We start from the raw sequence: 17,099 nt of genomic DNA, 5'->3' as shown, positions 1-17,099 counted from the left end.
TGGGATTTTCCAGGCAAGAGTACTGAAGTGGGTTGCGATTGCTTTCTCTGATCAAAGCATGAGTATTAAATTTGTATGTGAAATTTACCTGGGAGGGATGGCCAGTCTTGGAAGATGACACCAAGATTCAAAATACTATTAATTGAAGTAATATTTGGAAATTCAGAATTTGGTTAGATGGATGAAAGTTGAATGTAGTCAGGACCACGTGGAGACATTTTTGGACTGCAGGCAGTAGAAGTTAATTATCTTGGATTTGCACAGCCGTGATTATGAAAGTATCGCCAAATCCAGGCTGGGCAGGTGCAGGCTGGGCTCGAGCCCTTGTGCTGGCACTTACCAGCCTTGTCATCTTTGCCCGGACGCTTCACCTCTCCAAGGCCTTTTCTTTTCCATGGAATGAGGGAAAAGTCATCTATCTCAGAGTTTTGAGAGGATAGTGTCAGTCTATTTCACAGTGGCAGAATTTAAAGGGTTGAACACGGATTTATTCTTTATATTTTTTTATTGGACTATAATTGCTTTACAATATTGTATTAGTTTTTGCTGTACAACGAAGTGAATCGGCTGTTAAATATATGTATACATACATCTCCCCCTTCTTGAACCTCCCTGCCTGCCCATCTCACCTCTCTAGGTCATCACAGAGCACCAAGCTGAACTCCCTGTGCTGTACAGCAGCTTCCCACCAGCTAGCTATTTACACATGATATTGTCTATGTGTCAGCGCTACTCTCCCGATTCATTTCACCCTCCCCCTCCCCTTCTGTGTCCACATGCCTTGAACACAAATTTCTTTAGTTTCCTTTACAAGAGACAGGATATTCAGGGAGTGGAGACCACCATTTGCCCTGTCAGATTAGAGATTAGTCTTGAAGTATGTGTTGCTGGGGGGCAGGTGGGCTCAAGTGTACATGCTCTGGAGGACAAGTACTAGATTTATTAGCACATTTGAAGATGAATTGGGAGCCCTGGATTCTAGTTTGGGCTCTATCATCATGATTGGCTTCCAGAAGAGTGTTAAAAGAGTGAATTAGCGACTAGAAAAAAGGAAGTACTTTGTAAACAAGAGAGCACCTTATAAATAAGATTTATAGAGAAAGAGCAGAAGAAGAAAAGGCACCCCCCCTTCCCTTGCCTTCTTATTTGTTCATTTATTAAGCTGCCCCTGCTCTCCATTGGGTATTTACACATGTCAGGGTCTCAGCAGGAAACAAATGGTCCACTCCAGCTAGGAGACTGAGCAGAGTTTTGTTCAGGGACTGTTTACAAGGTATTAATCCAGTGTAGGCAACCAGTAAGAGCTAATGAGTGCAGTAACCAGGGGCCAGCAAGGCAAGGGAGCAGGTACAGGAGCCCAGAGAGGGCCACCTGGCAGGAGCTGTAGACTCTTGAAGGGGACACAGCGTATCTGTGGGGCCCTTATAGGAAGCAAACTGGGGAAATAGATGCCCCTTTCTCATCCTCCTGCTCTGTGGTCTCTTCCTGGTGTCTCCTATGGATTAAACCCAAGAAGACTTAAGCCAAGAGAGCTGTTAATGTGAAAACCTTCCCAGCCAGCCTCCTGGGGCACCAAGCAAGATGATATAATGGAGAGAGAGGATCCCAGGGTGTGTCCGGGGCAACAGGAAAATATCTTAACCTTGGAGTTAGGTTTTGGATTCTTTTCTCCTTTCCTCTTTCCCCATTCCATTCATTCATGTGTCCTGTGTTCCACCTGTATTTGGAGTCTTCATTAGTGTGATGCCCTGGAGCTTAGTGTAGATCCCAAGAACGGCCAGGTGTTGACTGCTCTTGCCCAACATGACTTAATTGAAAACAGCCAGCATGGCTTAGATGTCTTCTCTTTACTTTCTTGATTTTATTTGGGTGTGGGGGGAGTATATAAAAGCCTTCAGCTAGGAGAAAGCGGCCTCTTGCCTGACTCTCTTTCCTTTTCTTTTCATGTCGTTCAGTTCAGTTCAGTTCAGTCGCTCAGTTGTGTCCAACTCTTTGCGACCCCATGAACTCCAGCATGCCAGGCCTCTCTGTCCATCACTAACTCCTGGAGTTCACTCAGACTCACGTCCATTGAGTTGGTGATGCCATCCAGCCATCTCATCTTCTGTTGTCCCCTTCTCCTGCCCCCAGTCCCTCCCAGCATCAGAGCCTTTTCCAATGAGTCAACTCTTCGCATGAGGTGGCCAAAGAATTGGAGTTTCAGCTTTAGCATCAGTTCTCCCAAAGAACACCCAGGACTGATCTCCTTTAGAATGGACTGGTTGGATCTCTTTGCAGTCCAAGGGACTCTCAAGAGTCTTCTCCAACACCACAGTTCAAAAGCATCAATTCTTCGCACTCAGCCTTCTTCACAGTCCAACTCTCACATCCATACATGACCACTGGAAAAACCATAGCCTTGACTAGACGGACCTTTGTTGCCAAAGTAATGTCTCTGCTTTTGAATATGCCATCTAAGTTGGTCCTAACTTTCCTTCCAAGGAGTAAGCATCTTTTAATTTCATGGCTGCAGTCACCATCTGCAGTGATTTTGGAGCCCCCAAAAATAAAGTCTGACACTGTTTCCACTGTTTCCCCATCTATTTCCCATGAAATAGATCTATGCCATGACCTTAGTTTTCTGAATGTTGAGCTTTAAGCCAACTTTTTCACTCTGCTCTCACTTTCATCAAGAGGCTTTTTAGTTCCTCTTCACTTTTTGCCATAAGGATGGTATCATCTGCATATCTGAGGTTATTGATATTTCTCCCGGCAATCTTGATTCCAGCTTGTGCTTCTTCCAGTCCAGCGTTTCTCATGATGTACTCTGCATATAAGTTAAATAAGCAGGGTGACAATATACATCCTTGACGTACTCCTTTTCCTATTTGGAACCAGCCTATTGTTCCATGTCCAATTATAACTGTTGCTTTCTGACCTGCAAATAGGTTTCTCAAGAGGCAGGTCAGGTAACCTCACATGTTAAGGTTTCTTTCTGTTTTTGGTGTGGAAGAAACTGGCAGAGGTTCTGATTTGACGATTATGTCTTTAGTTGGGCCCTCAGAGCAAGGATAAGAATATCTGGGATAAGGATAATAAACAGAGAAGCAATTTGGATCTTTTTCTTCCATACTTTGAATTGCTCAGAAAAGTAAAGATACTGATTTCTTCCTATAAATTGTTGATTGCTAATGATAAACAATTTCCTAGCTTTATTTCCATTGGGGATACTTCTCTTTAGATATTACCCCCCCACCCCACCCCCACGGTAGTATTCATGGATGGAATTATATGTTCATTTTTAACTCCTTGCATTAATCTTGTTAAAATGTGTTGATCGCATTCATATTGCTATGAATATGTTTTTCATATACTTTATACTTCAAGGAATTCTGAATCACTTTATTAAAATCATATGAAAATGATAAAGGAAGTGTTAACTTAATATTTCAAGAAATTCCAGATCACTTTATTAAAGGTCATATGAAAAGGATTAAGAATTGGCGACCACAGGACTATGGGGCTAGAAGTCATCTTTGTAATTATGTGAGGCTTCTGTGTTTACCAAGACATCTGTAGTCGTTTAAGAATGCTTCTATGAAAACTGTAATACTTATTTGAATTTTTCATGATTGTTTATAAAGATAGTAATGAAATCCAACCACCAGAAAAACCAAACAAAATTAGGACAGATGTCGTATTGCTAGTTTTCAGTTCTCCTTTTCCACCTTTTTTTTTTTTTAATGTCTTGTTGATAGGAAATGGCAGCAAGGGTACTACAATCATCTTTTGAGTATTATTATTATTATTATATTCTGCTTTGCTTACTATCCTAAAAGCTTTTATTTTTCTCCCCACATCGTTAGGGGAGGACATTTATTATTTTGAAAATTTCAAGGAGATTTGAAAGTGAGTGAGAGATATTCAGAAATGAAGTTGCACGCCCACCAAAACAACTTACGTTTTAAAAAATGAAGTTTTTAGGTTTATAGTTTCAGATTCACCGTAGAAGAAATGTGTTGTCATTCAGTGAAATGATATCATCTTTCTGTCTTTCCTCCTCCCCAATGGGCATTGTAGCTTTGTTATGAATTCTCTGCAGGCTCATGGTGACCAAAAAGGAATACTGAAAAAGGGGAAAATGAGAACACAGAAGAAAAAAATTCAGTAACAGTGAATTTCTGTGTCATAGTTAAGAGTGGGCAGAAAGAAGGAGAGTTCCTGTATCTTTCCTGAATTGAGTGATTCCTTGACATAACTCAGCCAAGCAAACCCCCTGGAAATAAATACAGTTGCTACTTGCTATCCTGAAGGATCTGGATTCTTACCTGGATACTGTGCTCTCCATATACCCCATTTTAAAGTAAGAGAAAGTGTCTAGAAATTTTCCTGCATGTTGTCTTACTGATGTCTGAACTGCATTTGTATGAGTGCATTGTCATCTCCAGATCCAGATCCTGGCTAAACATCCCAGTCTGCTGAAAGCATTTCAGACATACTGCAGGGAAGAGAGCTTTATCAACTGTTTATTCTGTTCAAACCATGCTGCTTTCATTGTGTTTCTTATAAGATACATGGTTACAAATCACTATCAAAATTCCATGCTGAGTGGCTTCCAAAAAGGTGACAGTTGTTTATTTATTTTTTTAAACTCTGCCTCTGAGCTGGAGTCTCACTCCTCTCATCTTGCTGAGTGTTCACCCTCGGTGGTACTTCCTCCTCTGGTAATGCTGCTCTCCTGTGATGCTCCTCTCAGCAGGCCCTCAGGATGCCACATCCAAGGCCTGTTCCTGTTAATAGTGTAGTTGTCTGGAAGACTGTGAGCAGGTCTCATGGTCTGATGAGCTGCTGTCGTTTCTCTTGCAGGGACAGGAGAGAGTGGCAAGAGTACATTTATCAAGCAGATGAGAATCATCCATGGGTCGGGCTACTCTGATGAAGACAAAAGGGGCTTCACCAAGCTGGTGTATCAGAACATCTTCACGGCCATGCAGGCTATGATCAGAGCCATGGACACGCTCAAGATCCCCTACAAGTACGAGCACAATAAGGTAGGCGTGGCTCCTCCTGAGAACGGCTGGCAGAGCCATCCCAGGGCGAATGGTCTCTTCACATGTCTGGGATGCACACTGTCTTTTTTAAATGGGCATTTTCCATCTCATCCTAAAATGGGGTTTTTAATAGCTCAGCACAGTTGTTTATAAATGTTTTTTCCTCCTTAAGTCTTTATAAAGTCACAGCTATAAAAGATTGGAGTTGTATTCTTAGTGATATCAGTGAAGGACATGTCTGGATATTTGACAGTAGGTGTATGGATGTTTAAAATGTGGGGGCGTATGTTACATTAAGAAGAGAGTTTTATCAGTTCAAGACAAATTGACCCAAGTGAGGGGATTCAAATGAGAAGTGGTGGCCTTGCCTCAGCCTCCCACTCTTTGTGCTTCCTTGAACAAAGAACAAAACAGCTTCAGACCATTCTGTCCAGTTTAATTTTGGATTTCGTGACTTCCTTTCAGTAGTACCACAGGCTTAATTTTATTTCAAAATAAGCCCATCTGTCACTTCCAGTAACCTTTCAAACACGTTTCCCTGCAGTTGTGTTAAAATAATGGAAAGTTCTAAAACCACTTGAGAAAGGGTTAGGGGAAAAAAATCTAAATTTTCAGCTTTTTAAAAACCAAGCAAACTTTCCCAATATTCAGCATTATTTCTTAATTGAAATAGAAAGCCAGATTTTTTTCTTCAGGTGAAAACAAATGCTGTCATTGCTTACCCTCCAAATATTATAACTACATGATCCCTAACAAGTTTGGTGCATCTGAGGGTGTCCTCAGGTTTGAGTTTATGCTGGGAGTGTATGAGGGAAGCAGAATTGTAGAAACGTCTTCCCTTCCTGTTAATCAATCAGAATGTCTAAGGGTGGAGGCAGTCTTCATTCCTTACAACATGTAGGTGCTGATCTTGCAAGTTGATAAAACCTTAACCTTTTGTTGACAAAACACTACATTTGTACCTGCAGTTGTTTGAGGACCTTCAATCAAAGCATTCATTTTCATTCTCTTAGTACTCGTGATAGTCTGCTCTTGAGGATATTTTCATATACCAGGATCAATGGGTACTAACAAGAAGTCTGCATGCCCAGTATGACTCATATGCTGAGATGTAACTCACAAGCATGAATCATTGGTAAAATAAAGCAGTTCTCTGTACCTCCACTTCTTTTACTATTTAGAAGCTTCTAAATATACAGATCATTTTCAAATCAGGCATTTCTTTTTTTGGAGGTGGTTCCTTAAAATGAACTGGCTATTTCTTATCTAACTGATACCTTCACACTTCATTTTCCGATGGCAGTGAGAGTCTCTCCACAAATAACAGCGAGACCTTCCACAAATAGTCCTCCCAGCTTCTCCTCTCAAGAATGGAAAGATCTGAGTAGGTTCGTGGAAATATGGTACCTGAATCACAGGAAGCTGTCTGGATACGGAAGCAGTCTGACTTTAAAAGGATCAGGACATTTCCCCGTCAGAAATCTTAGTGTAGTGGGTTTCTAAAATAGGTGGTGTGCTTGTTTTGTTGCAGTTGTGAGTATTCTGTTGAAGAAATTTTTTTTTTTTTTTAAATACCCTATGACCACAGTTGGTTGATAATGTGATCTGATGAATTCTGGTTATCGCATGTGTGGTGTAATTGATGTGTGTATATATGTCTTATCAATACATATATATATATATATACACATACATAATGCCAGTCCCTGGTGGCTCAGAGGTTAAAGTGTCTGCCTTCAATGCGGGAGACCCTGGTTTAGTCCCTAGGTGGGCAAGATTCCCTGGCGAAGGAAATGGTAACCCACTCCAGTATTCTTGCCTGGAGAATCCCATGAACAGAGAAGCCTGGTAGGCTACAGTCCATGGGGTCACAAAGAGTCGGACACGACTGAGAGACTTCACTTTCTTTCTACACATTAAAGTACAATACCAACTCCTTAATTATACCTCTAAACCATTTTTCTTGGTGCTCCAGAAGACTCTTTCAAAGGGATCTTGCCTTGATGTTAGATTTTCACATGAAGACATTGTACAGTCATATAGATGTAGAAGATGATGTGAAATTTATGCCTTAATCATAGAACACATAGAAGAATGCTCAATGTATGTTATTTGAGCTCTTTTTGTCACTTCTAGTTAAGTAGGCTTTATTGTGTTGGATACCATTCAGTTAAGAATCAACATCATAAAACATTACTGTAATAATACAAATTTTTCTCAGAGATCATAATTAGCCTATGAAATCTTCCCATGTCTCTTGGTTACTTAACATACTACCTAATACAGTGATATTAGAGTGTGCTGACCCCTGAATTCCTTAAAATGTTTAATTCCTTTCAGTTCATAACAAAAATCACTCTCACATTTGCTCCATTTCTCTACAACACACATGAGTTTTAAAGTATCACCCCTTACTTCCTCCATTAACTTCCTGAGCTCTGCCCCTCCTTGCCTTTATTAAAGCTTATTAAGGAAATAATGTTGTCTGTCTCCTTGCTTTTCCACCCAGCTGCCGCTTCGTCCCGGAGTTCTTCTCTGCTCCCTATGTAGCACTAAGTGATCCCACCCCCTTTAGCAGAACCTACAGTGGAGTACTGATAATTGCCTAGCTTGTATTTGTTGTGATGATTTGGGTATTAATCTTATTTTCCTGACTAACTTCCAGGCTCTTTGAAAGTAAATCTTGGCATTCTTTGCAAGTTCTATCTTGGCATTTTTCATTGACCCTGGCATAGTATCCTGTACACAATAGTGTATTTTAATATTTTAATGGTTAGTGTGCATTTTACTAGCAATTACTTGGAGGCCATGCCTTGTGATTTGTATTATTTTGTGACCCTAAAGATATAAAATATATAACTGATTGATTTATTAAAAAGCTTCTTTAGTCTATGGCAGCAGCATAAATAAAAACAAACATTTTCCAATATTGTCCAGCCTAATTTTGTTCTTGCTTCTGAGTTCATATATTTTGTAAAGCAAAATGTAGCTTACAAATGATGTGGCCCATTCTTAACTGAGAAATTGTTCACTGTTTTTTGTTTTTTTTTTTTTTTACTGTGAAATTGGTCTAGTCTAGGGGACTGTTGCGCCAAAATATTAGAATTTGTTTTGCTCCTGTGTGTTACTTCACTGAACGGAAAGTCTTACTGGTTAGTTAGGGGCTCGCACAGTGGTCAGAGGGAGTCCAGGCTGCAACCTCTGCCCAGGTGATGGCGTGACATTGCAAGTCTCTTCACAGCCCTTGCTGAGTGCTCCAGGGATCTTCAGTTCCAGGGGAGCTCGTAATAAATTGAAAACTTTTACCAAAAATAGATTAATTCTTCCCTGGTTGTATTTCCACTATCCTGTTCTTGGACGTTTTTTGCCAAACAAGTAATATTTATAGGTGAGCTGGTTGGACTCAGCCCAAGTAAGAGAGCATGTTTGAGGACTTCTGAATACTTGAACTTGAGTTTATTTATTTCTAAATATTAGTTTGCCTTTTCCTTAAACACAAGTGTTAATAGTTAACGCTGAAAGGGACTAACTATTTATTGTTTAGTTAAATCAAAAGATCCATTTAAGACTCCACTGGATGCAAGGCATTCAACACTGAAATAGATTACTCTGTCATTTCTTACTTTCCAAAAGAAAGGATGTTTTCATCCCTATTATTTTATGCTTTCCTATTGAGCACAGGCATGCTCTTCTGATTATTCTTTAGTTGAGGCCTTGAAATCAGCTCAATAAAATTTCTTTGTTAACATGGCTAAGATAAGATTGAGTTACAGCTCAAGGGGGCAGATACCAAGGTTTTGAACCCTTGATTTGTGTGTGCTTCCTGTGTGTCCCTGGCAGTTGGCATTCTTGCTGCTTTGCCTGTTGTTGTTTCACACGCACATGCCTTATTTTCTTAGTTGATTGCCGATTACCTCACAATGAGGAAGCGTCTTGTTGTCTCCCACAGCATGCCAGGAATGTTATAGGAGCTTTTGTACCCTGAACAAATTACTCTGGCTAGTGGGCTCTGGTATCCCTTTACTGTTGGCTTATGATTTCTGTGAAATCCAGGTATTCTTACAGCAGTTTTAAAGTATTGGCAGGCCTTTGCTCACGTTGCCAATCCCAGGAAGAGAAAAGAATCTGATGAGTCCTCATGCAGTGAACTCAAGATAGTTATGAGTAGAACTCAGCCATGTGCTGATGTTGGGTAGACATGGCCCTCTTCTGTTTTAGTTTCTACTGTTAGACTCGAAAGTCCTGATGACCAGGGCTCTCTTGGCACCTAGGCTGCAGCTGCCTTTGACCAGCCAGCCAGAAAGTTTCCAGGGTGGAGAGATTGAGGGGACATGTTACTGTAGTACCTCTTGTCCTCCCAGAACCTTTCTAAGAAAGGGCATGTCATAGGGAAAGGACCTGGTTAAACACATTTACAGCTTTCTGAATTTTCTCTAATCCCTGAGAAATCGAAGCTTCCAGAAGCTATTTTTCAAAAGAAAAATGTAGCCAAGATTCTGGAAGATTTGCCAACTTATTTCTGCCTGCCTTTGATCAGTTGAACAAGAAATTACTGTACTACATTTTTCAACATGGGGGAATTTTCTAAGAGACTGATTTCAATTTAATATTTGTCATCTCTATGATAAGAACATGATAAAGGCAGACCTTAATCAGTATATTTCGGTATCTATCCCTCTGAAGAGTTGTCAGTCAGTGTTCTTTGCTTGCAAGCAACAGAAGCCAACACCAGCATTTAATTAATTTAAGTAGAAAAAGAATTGATGGGCCTATGAGGTCACTCAGAGAATTGAAGAGAAGCAAAAGGACCAACTCCTGGAAACCAGGACAGGTCTGTGGAACTCATGGGAGAAGCATGAACTCTGACCATTTTCAGTCTTTGTCACCCCACTCAGGATTCAAATTCCTGGGAAAACTTGCTGGATTCATCCAGCCAGGCTTCTGTGCTAGCTGTCTGGACTAGGCTGGGCAATTTGATTGACAGTCCCTGAGGGAAATCTGGGTACAGTTAGTAGAAGAGGAATGATGCTGGCACAAATCACAGTTAACCACTGCAAAAATCATGCCACCAATTTAAAAAATACAGTGACACACGGATTCTCCATCAGTGCAGGCTCTCCAGTTGCGCTCCACATTTACTAAGCCTGTTGTAGGATGTGGGGGAAGTAAAGGAGTTAGCGGCATAGCAACACTTATAAGTGAGTAACTGAGCTTGGGCCCACACACTGAATAACTGCATAACCTTGGGATTGTCACATTTCCTCCCTACACATGAATTTCTTTACTCTCTTTAGCCTGAATGTCCTCATCTGTGTTATGGTACAGATGATAATAGGATTATATGAAGGGCTTAATAGATAATCTATGTGAAAGTGTCTTGCAAATGATAAAAAGAATAGTTTGTCAACTATTATAAGATGAATTGGTTATCATGGAGAGAATGAATGCTACTCATCTTCCATCTTTATTAAGACTAAAGCAAACTGAAAATAATTTAAACAGTACAACCAGATTTAGGAGGTATCTAAAGAAAACTTTCCTCAGAGTGACAGTCATTGAAATGGGATACCAAGGGAGGTACAGAAATCTCCTTATCTGGATGTGTTCAAAAATAGAATGTATTTTTAACATGTGAAATACTTTAAGGCAATTTTGCTGAAATAAGACCAGGGATGGACTAGACAACCTCTCAAATGCTTTCCAACACAAATTTTTTTTTTTTTTTTCTATGCTGATTCTCTGATTCCAGGACTTTAGCAAAGAGATGAACTGTTGTTAAAGTTACTTTATTATAATTTAAAGCTCCTACCTTTTTTGGACATTGTCCATTCCAAAGTACTATGAAAATTTAAGGGAAGAAAAAAAGACAATTAAAAACAGATTTGTTTTGATAGTGGTCTGTAGTGAAATGGAGATTTTTCTTTCTTTGAATCTCAGTCCTGTGCTGCTGCTGCTGCCAAGTCACTTCAGTCGTGTCTGACTCTGTGCAACCCAATAGATGGCAGCCCACCAGGGTCCTCTGTCCCTGGGATTCTCCAGGAAAGGATACTGGAGTGGGTTGCCATTTCCTTCTCCAGTGCATGCATGCGTGCTAAGTCACTTCAGTTGTGTCTGACTCTGTGCGACCCTAATGGACAGCAGCCCACCAGGCTCCTCTGTCCACATGATTCTCTAGACAAGAATACTGGAGGGGGTCGCCATTTCCTTCTCCACTCAGTCCCATAAGTGATTATAATATTTGTATCTATCTAAGGTTTTTTTTTAACAGTGTTCAAAGTTCAAAATCACATGCAGGTTTTGTGGGTATTAGTAGTGATAGTTATTTTAATTGGGTCGTTGGCTACTGGCCACCAAAGACAGCCTGTAATTTTTCACAGGGCAACTGTCAACTCCTGCATCTACAAATTTTTGAGAGTTTTCTTTCTGATAAAGAGTGTAAAGGAATCTGGAGACTTTTCATGGCCAACTTGATCTGTCAACCACATTTTTTTTCTGAGGCTCATTTACCACTTTTTCATTTCTCTCTAAGGACTCATGTTGGGGAGTTGATCAACATGGATTCTCTACTACCTATATCTGCTTTCAAAATCCCTTTGTATACCTTCACTTTTAATATCTTGCAAATACGTCCTAGCCAAATTTTTTCCTCACTCTGTCCTTGTTCCACTGTAGTTCCTTATTCATTTTACACCCATGGCAGTCATATAAAAATAGAAAATGAATATGAGATTTTGTAATTCCCCCTTCCTTGGCCAAAATTAATCCGTAATCCCAAGGCATGCCATATCATTTATGCAGGATGAGTTATCTTGAGCTCATGTTCATCAGAGGAGAACTCTAAAGCAAAGAAAGACTTGAGCAATAGACTGAGGCTGATTTCTTTTCTTATTTTGGTAATTTTTGTATACAGAAAGGTGCACACATCATTCGTGTTGTTCATGTGTTTTTTCCATATGAACACATTTGCATACAGATCTGTTCATCCAGATTAACATGACCAGAAATTCAGAAGCCTCCTCAGGCTTTCTTCAAAATATGCCCAACCCCCAAGGGGGACTACTATTCTGCCTTCTAATAACATAGATTAGTTTTGTTAGTTTTTGAACTTTATATGAATGGAAGCATACAGTATAGACTCCTTTGTGTCTGGTTTGTTTAACCCAACATTACATTTGTGGAATTCTCATTGGTGTTTAATAGCAATGCCCCATAGAACTTTATGAAAGTGGTTTATGTCTGTGCTGTACAGTATGGTAGCTGTTAGCCACATGTGACTTTTGAGCCCGTGAAACGTGGCCAGTGTGACTTAGGTACTAAATTTTTACTTCACTTAATCTTTTAAATTTATTTTTACACATGACTAATGGCTACTGTATCAGATAGCACAGTTGTATAATATTCCATTTTATGAATATACTACAGTTGCTTACATATCCTATCATAGAAATTTGTTGGAGTTTCTCGCTATTATAAATAATGCCATTATAAACATTCCTGTACCTGTCTTTTGGTGAACATAAGCATGTGTTTCTTATCTGTGAGAGTTCTCTTTGCCCTGTATCCTTGGCAACACTTGGTATTACTATTCTGGTGACTGTATAGTGGTGTCACATTGTTGTATTTCTTTGATAAGTAGACATGTTGAGCAACTTTTTTATATATTTATCAGCCATTTGGTTATCTTTTTAAAAATACTTTATACCTTTTTCTTTCCTATTGGACTGTCTGATTTCTTATTTTGTAGGAGTTCTCCATACATTAAGGAATCTCAGTTGAGTAAATGTATTTCAAATATTGTCACTACCTTGTGGCTTTTTATTTTCTTCATAGTTCTTTAAGTGAAAAGAAGTTCTTAACTGTAATATAGTCCAGTTTATTATATATATATATTTTTTACCCTTTTGACTTGTGTTTTTGTATCCTTTTGAAGTAATCTTTGCCTATTTTAAGGTTGTGTAGATAATCTGCAGATTTTTCTTCTAAATTCTTAGTTGTTTCGCTTTTTACATCCGGATCTAAAAATCTATTTCAGATGGATTGTATTATATGGTGTGAGGTGGAGTTGGGGATCAGGTTTTATTTTTTTCATATGGATATATAATTAGTTCACTTATTGAAAAGACCATCCTTTGCCCAGTGCAATGCAGTGTCTGTCATCTTTTACTTTGTCATTCAACAAATATTTAGTAAAATTTCCTGTGTGAAAATCAACATAAACCAATTTGGCTGTTTTTAAAAAGGAAAAAAGCAAGTGCTCTAAGGAACATGACCGACTTGTCCAAACACATGCAAGAACTCTGTTTAAGCAGTCTCCTCTAAATCCCTTTCAGCTGCTCAGACCTTGGATGTCCGGGGACTGATAGCCACCATATAAAATACATGTGGCATAGTTTAACACATTTTAGTAGGAAGTTGTGAATCTGGTCATTAGGCTGTTCTTAGTTAACTACTGGCAAAGCATCACATAAATATTTTCCTTGTTCTTTTAAACCAAGTAATGCATGACTTTCCCCTTTAATTTTAAAACAATGCATCTATTTCCAATTAGAGAGTCAGAATCTGTTTGTTGGAACCAAAGAAAGTGAATGCCTAATGGAGTGTGAAGTGATCTAGTCAGAGTATGGGGCTGCCCTGTAGCTCAGATAGTAAAGAAGCCACCTGCAATGCAGGAAACCTGGGTTCGATCCCTTGGTCAGGAAGACTCCCTAGAGAAGGGAATGACAACCCACTCCAGTATTCTGGCCTGGAGAATCCCATGGGCAGAGGAGCCTGGCAGGCTATAGCCCTTGGGATCTCAGAGTCAGATACGACTGAGCGAGTAAACACGAGCGTGAGTGAGAAATGCTAGCGTTTTTCCTCTTCATTCTCGTACCACTAAAGAAATAATTTCAGCTCTGAACTTACTTTTTGCTGTTGTTGACGTTTAAGGTGAGACTTGCTTAGGATTTAGCAAAAAAGGCAGCATGGTCACATATATCAAAGGCTGAAATCTTGTTTCTGGTACTCTATTCTTCTTTGTATTGTTTACCATAAATCACTTATACTACATAGTTGTGCTTTTAAATAGCACATTGTCATTCTCCTGTAATTTTCATGAATATATGCATGTATCCAAACATGAATATCCTCAAGGAAATGTACCCTAAGGAAATAATGACAAGTTTCGTGTCACATTATATGTGACACTTTGCTTTCAAAGGATAAAAAAGAAATGCTCCATTTAAAGCTATGATCACTAGTTTTGACTGATTCATTGTAAACCTATACTTCGAACACATTTATTTTCCTGATTTTATGTTGTCACTGCCACTACTTTGTAAGATGATTACGCAGTTTTCTTACAGTCTTGTGATAGTTGTTAAAAATGTAAAATAACTTAGAAAGGACTGGCGTTAACGGCATATATCAAGAAACTTGACACCATGACTTTGTCAAGATGTGTATGATTATAGACTGGTTGGTGGGTTATCTGCTTCGTTCAATGTACACACATCCTCTGTGGTAAAAAGTATAATGGTTCTGAGCAAAAAAGAAGGCTGTGCCAACTGTAGTAGGCACGAGTCTGTCTGGGAGGTGGTGAACAGTCCTTGAAGTCATTGGTTCTATGGTAGGAGTTTGGCTGTTCAGGTCATCGTTTTCCTCATGTGTATCGAAGGCATTTCATGGGGTCGCAAAGAGTCGGACACGACTGAGCGACTGATCTGATCTGATCTGATCTGATCGAAGGCATTAGCCCTATCTTCACTCTCAGGCTATACTCATGGCAAAGGCATCAGTGTGTCACTATTTGGTTATATTACACTGCAGCCAAACTCTCACTAAAGTTGGGTATTACAATATTTGTAAATTGAGTTGTCCTTCACTTGACCTTCATCTTTTATTCCATATTGTAATGGAAAATGTAGTGTTAACAGTGGTTGTCAGAGTTTTAGGAATTTTGGCTTTAGCAAAGCTGAATGCAGTGTTGGTGTGCTATTTAGCCAAGAATTTGATATTGACATAAAATGGCCAATACCGTATACTTTGCTGATGGCCTGTGTAGATATCATGTGATGTGTGCCCATCTTTGGGGGAGAAGGGTGGCCTGAAGGAAGAGTTCTTTTTCTTTGAACAGTGACACTTTTTGACAAATGCTATAGGAAGATGAGATGCCTTCTAATTTGCATATAGGTGCCATATAGTCCAATAGCAGCTTTGGGTCATCCTAACTGAATATGAGGTTGGAAATGACAATTTTATATTCTTGTAACAGTGCTTCTCAAATGTCAATGTATGTGAACCAAGTGGAGATCTAGCTAAAATGTGGATGGTATTTCAGTGTATCTGGGAAGATTCAAGATTCTACTTCCTCACAAGCTCCCAGGTGATACTGAAGTTGCCTAAAGTAGAGTTATCTTTGAAATAACTGACAACCACCAGAGGCAGTGTGAAATTATCAGTGGGCTTCTTTGAGTAAAGATCCCAGAACTGATACATCCATAGGATTTCAGTTAAGGACATTCAGCAGGTTACAGACTTTCTAAGCTATGCCTTCCTTATCTGAAAAGTGAGAATGATAATGTTACCCACTTCCTATAGTCGATGTGGGCATTACTAAGAGAATATAGATACAAAACTTTTAGGATAGTAACATCAGTATAGTAAGTGTTCACTGGATAGTTGGTGTCAAATTGTTCCCAGAAAGTTTTGGGACAGGGAAAACATATGGGCCCTTGGATAAAGCGCAGAATGTGTGAGGAGAAACTGCTAATGTTTGAAAATGTTGAAGAGGCTATGACACAACAATGAAATGTGAGTTCCCCATTATCAAATGTACCAGTGGTCTCCAGTAGTGGCCTGGCCTCTGGTAAAACCTAGGACAGCTGGTCTAGAGTATAAGTAACAGCGGGGACTCAGAAGAGGTTCATGGTTGATGTTGCTGCTGGGGTCAAGGGACACTGATGCTTTCCTGGTGGTCAAGGTATCTCTCAAGGGACACTGATGCTTTCCTGGTGGTCAAGGTATCTCATCCTGACTCCAGGGTGTTTGCAAGTAAGAGGGGGCAGCTAGTCCAGTGAAGAAAGTGGAAGAGGGTGTGCAGGAAAGAAAAGGGAGAGAAATAACCTTTGCCCAGCAAAGCCAACCAACCAGCCGAACAAATAGACTTGAGCACCACGTCTGAGCACACATGCTCAGAAGTGTGAGATGTAGGTAGTATTCTAATTTCACTAATAAAAAAAGTGTTTAAAATGTATATCTCCAATCTCCATTTGTAAGTTTATGGGGCTGGATTTTAAAACTAGAGTTGGGCTTAATAATTTCCAAAAGGCAGCACTGTGCTTGACTCCATGCACACCTTTGGTACCAGGACACACACATACAAATTTCTTATGAGAGAGCAAGTGAAGTTCTCTGCAGCCACTGCAGCTGTCCATCTACCATGCCCCTCATGGCCGGAGAAAAGACTGCACTGCTCACTGCCGTGTCTCAGAACCTAGCACTCTGCCTGATACACATTCAGGAGCAGTAAATGTCCAAGCAGAATGAAGGAACCAAATCTAATCGAACAAAGCTGGTTGTGTGATTGTGAGCCTTTAAGCTCTTCATTCTTATAATCATCCATCTGACTGCTGCTTCCTGACTATAACTCATGGGGGCTTCCCTGGTGGCTTAGATGGAGTAGGAAATGGCAACCCACTCCAGTATTCTTGCCTGGAGGATCCTATGGACAGAGGAGGTTGGTGGGCTATAGTCCATGGGGTCGCAGAGTCGGACATGACTGAGCACACACAGATTTTCAGTTAATAGCGTGGTTATTTGCTTCACAGCTGTGCTGTGCTTAGTCGCTCAGTCGTGTCTGACTCTAGCCTGCCAGGCTTCTCTGTCCATGGGGATTCTCCAGGCAAGAATACTGGAGTGGGTTGCCATGCCCTTCTTCAGGGAACCTTCCCGACCTAGGGATTGAACCCCGGTCTTCTGAATTGCAGGCGGATCCTTTACCATCTAAGCCACCAGGTAAGCCCATTTAACAGCTAGTTAATTTTAAAGAACTAAGTGTTTTTCATTTCCTTAGGGCTGAAGGAAATATGA

General features: G+C 40.0%; 1 protein-coding gene across 1 annotated transcript in view; it reads left to right on the top strand.

Annotated features, from left to right (window-relative positions):
- The window catches only part of LOC133252724 (guanine nucleotide-binding protein G(q) subunit alpha), a 313,335-nt gene that overhangs the window by 99,195 nt on the left and 197,041 nt on the right, over nt 1–17,099 (top strand). Inside the window, exon 2 of the mRNA XM_061425586.1 lies at nt 4,846–5,030. Within this exon, the coding sequence (XP_061281570.1) occupies nt 4,846–5,030 (185 nt within the window). The remainder of the gene's footprint in view (nt 1–4,845; nt 5,031–17,099) is intronic.

The sequence above is a fragment of the Bos javanicus genome, chromosome 8 (genome assembly GCF_032452875.1).
Source record: "Bos javanicus breed banteng chromosome 8, ARS-OSU_banteng_1.0, whole genome shotgun sequence".
NCBI lineage: Eukaryota > Metazoa > Chordata > Mammalia > Artiodactyla > Bovidae > Bos > Bos javanicus.
Note: the sequence above shows the minus strand (reverse complement) of the source record. Positions and strands in the feature narration are given on the sequence as shown.